The sequence below is a fragment of the Rhinolophus ferrumequinum genome, chromosome 2, assembly GCF_004115265.2.
Source record: "Rhinolophus ferrumequinum isolate MPI-CBG mRhiFer1 chromosome 2, mRhiFer1_v1.p, whole genome shotgun sequence".
Taxonomy (NCBI): Eukaryota; Metazoa; Chordata; class Mammalia; order Chiroptera; family Rhinolophidae; genus Rhinolophus; species Rhinolophus ferrumequinum.
In genome coordinates, this window is record NC_046285.1 from 103,955,981 (window position 1) to 103,968,775 (window position 12,795).

At 37.6% G+C, this 12,795-nt stretch overlaps 1 protein-coding gene across 2 annotated transcripts in view; it reads right to left on the bottom strand.

Annotated features, from left to right (window-relative positions):
* The window catches only part of BRWD1 (bromodomain and WD repeat domain containing 1), a 102,674-nt gene that overhangs the window by 14,129 nt on the left and 75,750 nt on the right, over positions 1 to 12,795 (bottom strand). For both annotated transcript variants that reach the window (XM_033087606.1, XM_033087599.1), the window contains exons 37-39: positions 7,341 to 7,507; positions 2,965 to 3,194; positions 1,279 to 1,446 (exon numbers count right to left, since the gene is read on the bottom strand). In XM_033087606.1, coding sequence (XP_032943497.1) covers positions 1,279 to 1,446; positions 2,965 to 3,194; positions 7,341 to 7,507 — 565 coding nt within the window. The remainder of the gene's footprint in view (positions 1 to 1,278; positions 1,447 to 2,964; positions 3,195 to 7,340; positions 7,508 to 12,795) is intronic.

Consider the following 12,795-nt stretch of genomic DNA (forward strand, 5'->3'; position numbering starts at 1 on the left):
TTATCAAACTACAAAGCTTCTGCACAGCAAAGGAAATCATCGACAAAGTGAAAACGTAACCTACTGAATGGGAGAAAATATATGCAAATCATATATCCAATAAGGGTTAATAATATCCAAAATATGTAATGAACTCATACAACTGAATAGCATGAAACCAATCCAACTGAAAAATGGGCAGAGGATCCAAATAGAAATTTTTCCAAAGAAGATATACAAATGGCCAACATGTACAGGAAAAGACGCTCAACATCAATAATCATTAGGAAAACGCAAATCAAAACCACGGTAAGATACCACTTCACACCTGTTAGAATGGCTATTATCAAAAAGACAAGAAATAACAAATGCTGGCAAGGATATGGAGAAAAGGGAACCCTTGTACATGTTGGTGGGAATGTAAATTGGTGCAGCCACTATAGAAAACAGTATGGAGGTTCTGCAAAAATTTAAAAATAGAATTACCTTATAATCCAGCTATTCCACTTTTGGGTATTTATCCGAAAAAAACCCAAAACAATTAATTCCAAAAGATCTATGCATGCCCATGCTCAGAGCAGCATTAGTTAAAATAGTCAAGATACAGAAACAAGTGTCTACCAATAGATAAATGGATGAATAAGACATGGAGTGTATATACAATGGACTATTACTCATTAGTTATAGGAATGGAATCTTGCCATTTGCAACAACACGGAGGGACCTTGAGGGCATTATGCTAAGTGAAATAAGTAAGGGAAAAACAAATACTGTATGATCTCATATATGTAATCCAAAAAGGAAAATAACAAAACCAAGCTCATACCTACAGAGAATAGATTGCCCGGGGAGGAGGGGGCAGGGAAGGGAGGGGGGGCAAATTGGATGAAGTGGTCAAACGGTACCAACTTCTAGTTACATAATAAATACATCATGGGGGTGTAATATATGACATGGTGACTGTAAGTAATACTGTGTTGCATACTTGAAAATTGCTAAGAGAGCAGATCTTAAAAGTCCTCATCACAAGAAAAAAAACTAAAGTTTTAAAACTATATATGGTGATGGATGATAACTAGACTTGCGGTCATTTCTCAATGTATACAAATATCAAATCATTATGCTGTACACCTGAAACTAACGTAATGTTATATGTCAATTACACCTCAATTTTTTTAAAGAAAAGCCTAAAGGACATTTAATCATATGTAAATGCATTAAGTCAATAAACCATTCGACGTTTAGCTCTTGGATTCTCTTGGTACACATTCCTCCAAAGCACCACTGAGAGTCTCTCACCAGTTTTTCTCTGAGCAGCTCTGGTTCTGGTCACCCTGAGATTGCTGCTTCTCGCCAGCCTACCACGTAAGGAGGGTTCACGAGCTCTTGAACTCTCTTTGCTTTCCTCGGAACTATGTGAAGCTGAAGATGACGAAGAGGTACCTAAGGAATCTTCCATTTCCCTGTCTAAGAAAAATAAAACAGCAACAGTTCGTTACATATATTCTCCTATCTTTACACACAAAGCAGTTATTTCATAACAAAAGACTTCAATCAGATTCTCAAAATACTTTAGAGTATATTTTTAAAAATTGTTCCAAAGAAGAGCTGAAAAAAAATTTGGTACTAAAAGGTACGTAATCAGCATTCTGAATCAAGTTCTCTTATTTCTGAAAGTAACATATCAATCCTAGTTTGGATTCAGACAATACAGTTTATGTATTTAATAAACAAACCTCCACTTAAAAATTTAATTAGCTCCACTATCCACTCTCATCTGTTATATGAAACACGTTTCCTAAAGAAAAGGCACTACCATTTCAAGGCTAGCATTTCAGTAGACATACTCTGAAGTGTCTCTCTAGGAGCCCTTCCTAACAGCATAGTACCACACATGCTTTCAGCTGACAGAAGGTCATTTCTACGTGCTAAAAAAAAAAAAAGTGGAAAAAGTGAGATAAATAAGTTAAATAGTACAGGTCACTGCTCCCACTACTCCCCATAAAAAGGTGCACACCCCAGTGTGAGCACAAGACAGGATACCCACATTTCCTGCTCCTTCCTTCACACTCACTTCTTACATGACTATCACAGAATGAAAACGTCATCAAAATGAGTGGGAACATACTGCTATAAGACAAAAAAACAAAATTTTACTCCATAACACAACCCAACTCCACGTGAGAGAAGGAAGTGGCTGTGATAGACGGATATAAGTCACCAAACTGTGCTTCTTCCTTTGCCCGCTTTGACTGTTCCTACTCTATTCCGCCACCCAGCACGCTGACTGTGTCCAGATTCTTCCCCCTCCCTGAACATCACTGACAAATTGAGCCTCTTCCTGAGACAGAATTCATCATGTGATTCCCTTCCTCAACAAGAGATGCAATCAAGTAATCCAAACTCCAGCAAGGCTTGCTAGTCTCTCAAACGTAGCTGCACTCTACCCGTTTGATTCTATTATTTTAAATTACAACAGTAATTATTATACTATCCTCGTAAGTCACCAAAAGCACGCAGAGCAATACCGAAAAACATAAAACAGCACAGCCTCATTCACACAGTGCTAACAAAGGATTAGCATCATCTGATTGCCATCACACTACCAAATGACAGTAACATTCTAAAGAGGGTAAAATTTACTAGGTCATCAGCTTTAAACTTACATCATTACCATGCCATTTTTTTAATTTAGAAAAATATGAAAACGTCAAATTTTGCACATAAAGTTGACATTTATGTATTATTTAAAATACAGAGCATTCAAATTTGCACAAAATGTGGCTGTACCATTTGCTAAGAACAGTACTTATCAAACATATTCGAATAGTCCGTTCTTGTTGTTTTCGTCCCTTACGTTGCACTGTAAATACCTTGCGTGTAAAGGCCATGCTTAGGTGGGCCTTCCTCTAAACCCATGTTGACTAGCAGTGGTACACACGTGAACACTCAACAGTTGAAGAGCAACGTTCTACTACATCTCACCAGATAATGTAGAACCATTGGTCACAGTGACGGGCCTATTTCTCCTCGTTCTTTCTGATGATCCTGTTGAATCTGACGAGTCACTAGAAGAAGTACCACCCGAAGACACACTAGCACTCCTCCTGCGGCTTGCAGAATAAGCTGCCCGACTTGAGGTAGACTGGGTGGGGGAACCTACCAACTCAGGAATTACTCTCGTCTGAGATTTTAAACGCTTCTGTTTGACATTTCTGGTCAAAGATATAAACAAAAGAAACAATATTTAATAAAACAGAAAATGCCTAAATAAAAATGTATTATTACTTAATCTGAGAATAAGTTTAGATCAAAACATTGAAATATTCAGTATTAACACCTTTTGCTGGTATGGATTACTGTTAATACCCTCTTACTCGAAATTTGAAATTGTTTTATTCCAAACTGGAGTAATGAACAAATGATCCAAGTAACAGAGTTACAGAAAATCATACTGAAAACCTTAGGTTCTTTGGATTAAATGCTAAGGGGAGCCAACGCTTTAATACAGGCATTTGTTCACGTTATGAATCTGAGTCTCACTATGACCAACTTTCTCTCTAGTCTATTTATGTTTCTAAACACAGTATAAAATTAAGAGGAGAAATCAACAAAACCTAAACAGAAAGGACAGAGAAGCGACTATTCACAACTAAGTACCAGTTCACCACGTTTGACCCCGGAGCCATGGATTATGGTGGAAAATAGTGCCAGTTTAAAACAAGATAATCTTTACATTAAAGATCTGGGTAATATTCCTTTTGAGATAATCCTATTTTCCTTAAAAATAAAAAGACAAACTGGCTTTTTAGGAGTATCTAAGGCATTTGAGCTAAAAGAAAACCACAATTCTTTAAACCAGTAATCATTTGTCATAATCAAAAAAATTCAAGCTTGTTATGTCAAAATTTTAACTTCCATTAATATCAACTAGAGGGCAGACCAGTAAACACACAAAAAAATAATCACATGCTTAAACTTATCACACACTTAATTTTTAACAGCAGACAAGCTGGTAATATAAGGGTGAAAACTCCCTTTTTTTTTCTATGTTCTTCTGAACTGTTAGACTCTTGATTCAAAGAGAAAGTAGTTTTAAAAAACAAACAAAAATAGTTAAAACCTTATACAATAACAGAGAAACCTAAACTGAGGAACATTTTATAAAATAAATGATCCACAGTGTTAAGAAATGTCAATCAAGAAGACAAACGTTGGGCGACCGGATGTCTCAGTTGGTTCAGAGTTGCCGGTTCAATTCCCACATGGGATGGTGGGCTGTGCCCCCTGCAAGTAAGACAGAAAACAGCGACTGGACTTGGAGCTGAGCTGCGCCCTCCACAACTATATTGAAGGACAACGACTGATGGGCCTGGAGAAACACATTGTTCCCCAATAAAATAAAAAAAAGAAGACAACAAAGGTTGAAAATAAAATTCCAGATTAAAAGAGATTAAAGAAAGAGACATACTGACTAAATGCAATGTATGATCTAGATTAGGAAAAAAAAATTTTGCTTTGACATTATTGAGTCAACTACAGAAGTACAAATTGGGTGCGGTTAGAACCTTGTTCTTAGCAAGTCTACACCAAGTATTTAGGGAAAAGAAGAATGACATCAAAAATATTCTTTTGACTGATTTAAAAGAAAAAAATGTTACCAGAATGATAAAGCCAAAAAAAAAAAAAAAAAAAAGCAAATGTGGCACAAAGTGAGCAACTGGTGTATCCAAACAGAGTATACAGTTCTTTGAATTATTTTTCCACTTTTCTGTAATTCTGAAATTATTTCAAAATGAAAAGTTAGAAAAAAGCGGTGGGGTAGGGAGGACTCACATAGGACTGTGTAACACACGTTCTTGAATCACAGGTTGCAAAGCAGCTGAACAGGTCTTTTACCTAATGAGTATGTTTATCTATTCCAATGAGGCTCTGTTATTCTAAACATGGGGAACAGGGATGCAATGAGGACCTCAGCAAATCATCTCACCCAAAAAGCAAAAAATAAGGCTGACAAAATAATCCAAAACAATCATTTCAGAACTCTGGAAAGTAATTAAAGGCATATGACAAACTAAAAAGTGTTATTCAAGAAAAAAGTCTGAATCTAAATAAAACCTGTGGCGTCTTTGGCGTTTTAACTTGAGGCTCCCCGCAGTCACATACACGCCCCCAATACTGTGGCCTGCCACCCTGAGGACCGGGATTAGCAGGGGAGGGAGCTGCCCTGATATGGCAGACCCACAGGAAAGGTACATGCTCAAGGCCACTTAACATATTGCTGGAAATATAATGGTTACAGCAAGAAAGAATTCAGCCAGAAACCTAAAAGGAAGATTTAGGGATTGAGACCATCTTCGAGTCTTTGAAACATCTTCCTGGGGATGGAGGGGTTTACATACATATTCAAGAAAGACTAGAGAGAACTCAATTATTATTTATTAGTCATCCTTGGCCGACCTTGAGACTCGTATGTCTGATAAAATAGAAGCAAAGATTGAGGTCTGCCTACCTCACACAGAGACCCCTTCAGAAAACAGTGGAAGCCTTACTTAAAAGTGTTTAAGGACAAGTTGCTGACCACTGAACTATGCTGAGCCAGCAAAGACATCTAGAGAAACAGGATCGAGAAAAAAAAATTTTTTTCCCTTCTTCCATCTCCCCCCAGCCCCCCGACTCCGGTTCAAGCCATTGTTTCTCAGTCTAGTTGTGTAGGACACAGCTCTCTGGCCCATGCTGGTGTTATGAGCCCCCACCCCCGCTGAGGCCAACGGTCGCCAGTCATAGGTTGGCCACTCACAGCAGCTCAAGGCAGCTCTTGCCGGCTGCCGGCCACTCACGCTGGCCACCGGTCACTCTTGGCGGCACACAGTAGCCCACGGCAGCACACAGCAGCCCTCGGTAGCTCACGCTGACCTCCGGCTGCTCACGCCGACCTCCAGCTGCTCACGGCAGCCAAGCTCCAGGGAGAACCATTGTTCACAATCTTAGCTATAGAGGGCGCAGATCAGTGGCCCATGTGGGAATCGAACCGGCGACCTCGGCATTTGGAGCACAGTGCTCCAACCACCTGAGCCACCGGGCCAGCCACCCCCCCCAATTTTTTTTTTTTTAATTTTATAAAAGGAGCAGACTTCAGCAACTAAACACTGCAGGGAAGACAGACTACAGAAACTAGTCTAGTCAATTGACAAAACAAAGCCAGCAGCAACCTCCACCAATGAGGGAAAACATCAGACTCCAGATCTGCTACTATATGCTAACAACAAAAGCTGGGTACAATGTTTCCCCGAAAATAAGACCTAGACAATCAGCTCTAATGCGTCTTTTGGAGCGAAAATTAATGTAAGACCCGGTATTATTATTATTATGTTAGATAAGACCGGGTCTTATATTAATTTTTGCTCCAAAAGACGCATTAGAGCTGATTGTCGGGCTAGGTCTTATTTTCGGGGAAACACGGTACTAAAGGACTTCAGGCTGAAAAATGACACCAGAGGTTAAGTCAAATCCATAAAAAGAAATAAAGACCACTGAGAAAGGTAATTACGTAGGTAAATTAAATAGCAGTATTTGTTTTCTTAAATGATTTGAGACAACTGCATAAAACATAAAGATGCAATATGTACAACAGTACAGCACAAATAAGGAGGGGAAGGGAACTAAGCTGTAATAAAATTCTTTTATCTATAGAAATTAAATCGTATTACTCCAAAGTAGGCTGTTTTGAACTGAGATGCACAGTGTTAATCCCCAGAACCGTCATGAAGACACCCAGCAAGAGCAAAGTACACACTCAAACTGCAAATGGAAACAAACTAAACGTTGAATAACTCAATTTTCACATTCCAATGCTTTAAAAAACCTGTAAATTTGGTATTAATATGTTACATAGTCAAAGAAGGCAGAATATAAATTAGTATTAAATTGCTGATAAAAGAGAATAAACCTTGCATTTTTTATTTCTTCTTTACCACTAGTTTTCAGTAAAAATATAATACATTATTTCTAATGGACATTTTCCCATACACAATCAAATGCTCAATGGCCATACATAATAATCACTTTACACTTTCTGAATTAAAAAAAAAAATCTTATTAAAAAAATGACACTTTAAATAATCTTTTATAAAGTTTTTTCAATTGATGCTTTTCATTAAATGCTTATAAATTAATGTAATTACAGATCAACGCCACAGCTCTAAATACAGATTGCTTTCAAGCCAAAAAAAAAAGACTATGCTTTTCTGAATATGCTGTATTCTAAAATGATTAAGAATTTTTAGTATAATAAAGGCAAACATGTTTTCAAAACCTGAAATTTTACAGAATTGCATACAAAGCTGCAATAACCAATTCACCTGACATTTCTGTTAGCCTGGTTGACACGGTTACAACTTTGCCGTCTCTGGAACCTCTGGCTCCTTCGAAGTTTTTCATTGAATTTTTGACCAATTTTAAAATCAGAGGAGATTTTCTTCATTTTTTCTTCAAATAAGGCAGACAATCTCAAGGTCATACTATAAATCTGCAAGGATATGAAAGCAAAACTGTAACCACAAAATATCTTTTAAAATATTTTTCCAAGAGACTGTAATCAGAGGGTACTTGTCATCTATTATATCACTGTTATAGATAACGGCCATTACTTACTTTATTTCCCACCCCTTTGCTTCAATGACATCTGCAAGGAAGAGGAAGTATGTTGGGTTTTCCAGTTTTCATATCTATATGTACAAATCCAAAAATGTCCCCTTTGCCTGAAGTCAGAGGGGAAGCTGGCTGGTTTTCAGACTGCTACTTAGGCAGCAAAAGAGCAAAACTTCCCTCCTTGGGATGAGGGAACAAAAGCATTTTTACACGAGTCTCTACTTGTAATCTGACTGCCTTTGATGCCACTTACTCCTAAACATGAATTACAGACAAAAGGATACCTTGCATCCAGAAGAAAATATGCCCTAGAACTTTAATATATATATGAAAGATGTTTTGTGTTCTTTTTTGAACGTATACACTTTTTTTTTTTTTTTTTTTTAAGGGGAACAGGACTTTATTGGGGAACAGTATGTACTTCCAGGACTTTTTTCCAAGTCAAGTTGTTGTCCTTTCAATCTTAGTTGTGGAGGGTTCAGCTTCAAGTTGTTGTCCTTTCAGACTTAGTTGTGGAGGGCGCAGCTCAGCTCCAGGTCCAGTTGCCGTTGCTAGTTGCAGGGGGCGCAGCCCACCATCCCTTGTGGGAGTTGAACCGGCAACCTTGTGGTTGACAGGACATGCTCCAACCAACTGAGCCATCCGGGAGCTCAGCGGCAGCTCAGCTCAAGGTGCTGTGTTCAATCTTAGCTGCAGGGGGCGCTGCCCACCATCCATCCCTTGCGGGACTCGAGGAATTGAACTGGCAACCTTGTGGTTGAGAGCCCACTGACCCATGTGGGAATCGAACCGGCAGCCTTCTGAGTTAGGAGCATGGAGCTCTAACCGCCTGAACCACCAGGCCGGCCCCAAAGATGTTTAAAAAATGTTTATAATAACATCAAATCTTTAAAAGAACAACAATGTGATATTAAGTGCTACTAGAAGTAATTTTTGGTCCAGCTATGGATTTACAGGAAGTACTCTCTACTTGTCTGCAATTCTTCCCGAAAGTACAAAAGTCTAATGTTCAAAAGCTAAATATCAATCACTCTGATGCATGGCGGAGGAGGGTGGAGAGACTCTAACACTAAAGAACCTTGAATAGATGTGAAATTTGCAATCCTTGATAGGATCTTTAACAATTATTTTCAGTATTTTCTGCATAAATTTATTCTTTTTCTTCAAACCTGAAGTCTAGCCTAAGTCACTAGTTTTAACAAGAGTGATCTTTCTTCAATTGTATTAGGTTTGAAACATGACTGTCTTATCACCATTTTCATGTTTCCTCATTAGTGTTCATGTAAAATTCAATAACATTTGAATTGAAAATAAACATTTAACAAAAATGTTTAAAATTATCAGCTCAACATGGAGAAAGGCATGTATAAAAAACCCAACTGACATCATACACAATGGTGAGAGACCGAACATCTTTCCCCCCGAGATCAGGAATGAGACAAAGATGTCTGCTGTCACCACTGCTGTTCAACACTATATTTTAAATTCTAGTCAGAGCAGTTAGACAAAGAAAAAGAAATAAAAATCATTCAAATTGGAATGATAGAAGTAAAACTGTCTCTATTCATGGATGACATGATTCTACATACGAAGAAACACTCAAAGATTCCACAAAAAAGCTACTAGCACTAATAAACAATTCAGCAAAATTACAGGGTACAAGATCAACACACAAGAATCAGTTATGTGTCTATACACCAACAATGAATACTCATAAAAAGAAACTTAAAAAGCAATTGTAGGGGCGGCAGGTTCAGTTGGTTAGAGCGCAAGCTCTCAACAACAAGGTTGCCAGTTCAGTTCCCACATGGGATGGTGGGCTACACCCCCTGCAACTAAAGATTGAAAACAGCAACCTTGTTGGTCTTGGAGCTGAGCTGTGCCCGCCACAATTAGACTAAAAGACAACGACTTGGAGCTGATGGGCCCTGGAGAAACACACTGTTCTCCAATATTCCCCAATAAAATTTTTTAAAAAACCAATTATATTTCAAATAGCATCTGAAATAATAAACTATCTGGGAATAAATTTAACCAAGGAGGTATAAGACTTGTCACCGACAATTAAAAAACATTGCTCCAAGAAATTAGACCTAAATAAATAGAAAGACATCCCCTGGTAAGAAAGAGGAAGACTTAACGTTATTAAGATGTCAACACTGCGCAAAGCAAAATCTACACATTCAACACAATCACACTCAACAAAAATCTCAAGGACGTTTTCAGAAATGGCAAAAGCCATTCCCCAAACACACAATGAATTTAAAGGACCCCTCAGTAGCCAAATCTTGAAAACGAACAAAATAGGAGGACTCATACTTCCTGATTTCAAAACTGACTACAAAGTTACAGTCAACAAAACATTGTGGTATTGACACAAATAGATGCACAGACAGACAGACAGACACATACATACAGACCAATGGAACAGAATTGAGTTCAGAAATAAATCCACGTATCTATGGCCAACTGATTTTCAAAAAGGGTGCCAAGTTCATTCAATGGGGAAAGACTAGTCTCTTCAATAAGTGGTGCTGGGACAAATGTATTTGCACAGGCAAAAGAATGAATTGGACCCTCTACCTTACACCACATATAAATATTAACTCAATATGGATCAACAACTTAAATGTAAGACCTAGGCCACAAAACTCTTACAAGAGGGTGAATCTTCATGACACTGGATTTGGGAATGATTCCTAGACAGGAAACCAAAAGCACAAAAGACCAAAGAAAAAAAGAGATTAAATGAGAAACTTTTGTACATCAAAGGACATTATAAGTGGAAAGACAATGCAGAATGAAATAAAATATTTAGAAAATATTTATCTGACAAGGGTTTAATATCCAGAATATATCAACAAATTCCTACAACTCAACAACAAAAAGACAAAATATCCAATTAGAAAATGGACAAAGCACTTGAATAGACATTTCTCCACAGAAGACATACAAGTGGCCAGGAAGCACGTGAAAAGACATACAACATCCGTCATGTACTGACTACATTTGCTTCTTTTCTGTATTCTGATGCTCTAGCATTTGGAGACTTGATCCTAGAGACTGTCCCCTCCCATGGCTAGCTAATTCCTAGAGATAACAGAGGGCTCTTACAAGCATGCCTTCGACATACAAAACAATCAGTCTAGACTTCACATCCATCTTCTTCATCAAACTCTTATACACCAAGCCAATATCCATCCCCCTATGCTAAACAGCCCCAGGGCAGGAACCAGACATCTTGACACCACCCCCAAAAGCCAACACTCCCAGAATTATTCAAGCCAGACAATCCTAAAATGTTTACTTTGCCCAGCCTCGCCTTCCTGCAAAAACCCCAGTACTATATGCTCTGAGCCATGACCGCCCATGATCACCCCCCTTCCTCCCCCTCTGCCTACTGAGCAACGCTGATCCATCCCTGTGTGGCCCTATATGGTATGTCACACCTTCTTGTTTCTAGAGATCTGTGAGTACACACTTCTTCCTTCATGACAATCATTTCCGTTTCTGCATGTCTTACTATGCTTAATTAAAATAAATCCCAGTTACAATTTGTAATAAGAGAAATGCAAATCAAAAACCATAATGAAATAATACTTCACACTCACTATGATGGCTACAATTAAAAAAGAAAAGAACAAATACTGGCCAGGATGTGGAGAAACTGGTATCCTCATTCATTGCTAGTAGGAATGTAACATGGTGCCGCCATCATGGAATAGTTTGGCTAAACATACAAATTACCCTATAAACCAGCAATTCCGCTCTTTAGTGTATACCCAAGGAAACTGAGGGCAAGAACTCTTACGGATACTTGTATTCCAATATTCACTGCAGAATTAATTGCAACAGCCAAAAACTAGAAACAACTCAAGCGTCCATCCAGAGATAAATGGATAAACAAAACGCCATATACCCAACCCATACAATGGAACATCATTCAGCCATGAAAAGAAAGTTCTGATACATGCTACAACATGGATGAACCTTGAAGACATTGTAAGTGAAATAAGCTAGACACAAAAAAGACAAATACTGTAGTATTCAAGTTATATGAAATATCTAGAATAGGCAAATTCACAGCGATAGAAAGATTAGAGGCTAGCAAGGGCTGAGGGAAGGGGAAAATGTGGAGTTATCACCTAATGGTTATCAAGTTTCTGTCTGGAGTGATAAGAGAGTTTTAGAAATAGACAGCAGTGACGGTTGAACAGTATTGTGACTGTAATTAATGAATTATACACTTAAAATGGTTAAAATATTTTGTTATGTAGAAAATCCACAATTTTGAAAATCTGACAATGTAATATACCAAAAACCATTAAACTGAATACTTTAAATGGTGAGTTATATGGTATAAATCCTCAAACATGTATTTTAAACAAAAGGGGAGGAAAAGACTTGAATGAAAATTTTTTTTCTGGAAATAAACAGTCATACAAATGCTAAATATTGACAGTAACACAAGCTTGAAAAATGCTAAACTTGACTATTAAGTGGATCAAATAAGCAATTTGCATATCGAATGCAACAAAAGAGTTATCTAATTGACACAAGAATTAGTACTGCAGGAGGAATATGATAGTAAGTAATGAGGGGAAAGTGAAATTAAGGCAAAATGATTAATTAGCAATAATAGTCACTGATAAGAGACAGTGCTACAATATCAAACAAGTGCTTTACTTTAAAATCTTCTCAAATTATTATTGTTTTTTTTAAATTACCCAGCACACTGGCTATAAGGGTTTGTGATGTTTGTGAAAATTCGCGAGTATATGTGCAGTTGTATATTTATTATGCTTTGACAAGTTCTGAAAACTTACCCAACATATAACATTTTAACAAAAATTTAGGAATATACTCCCCAAAATATTGGCATGCCATCAGTAGTCACACCCCTACCTTCAGATTTTCCTTTTCTTACTTTTAGTATTCTTCCAGCCTCTATCAATAAGTTTCCAATCACTTTTCAAGATTCTCATATGTCTGAAGAGTTTTCTCATTCTACATATCAAATTTAAATCTGTTCATTTTTCACTGCTGCCCTCATTCTCACCAATCCTCATTTGTTTGTAAAACTTTAGGAAAGGAAAACAATTGCAAGGTAGCCATAGCAGATATTTGGGCAGCGGTGGAAGCTCTATTCTTAACAGTCTTACTCTA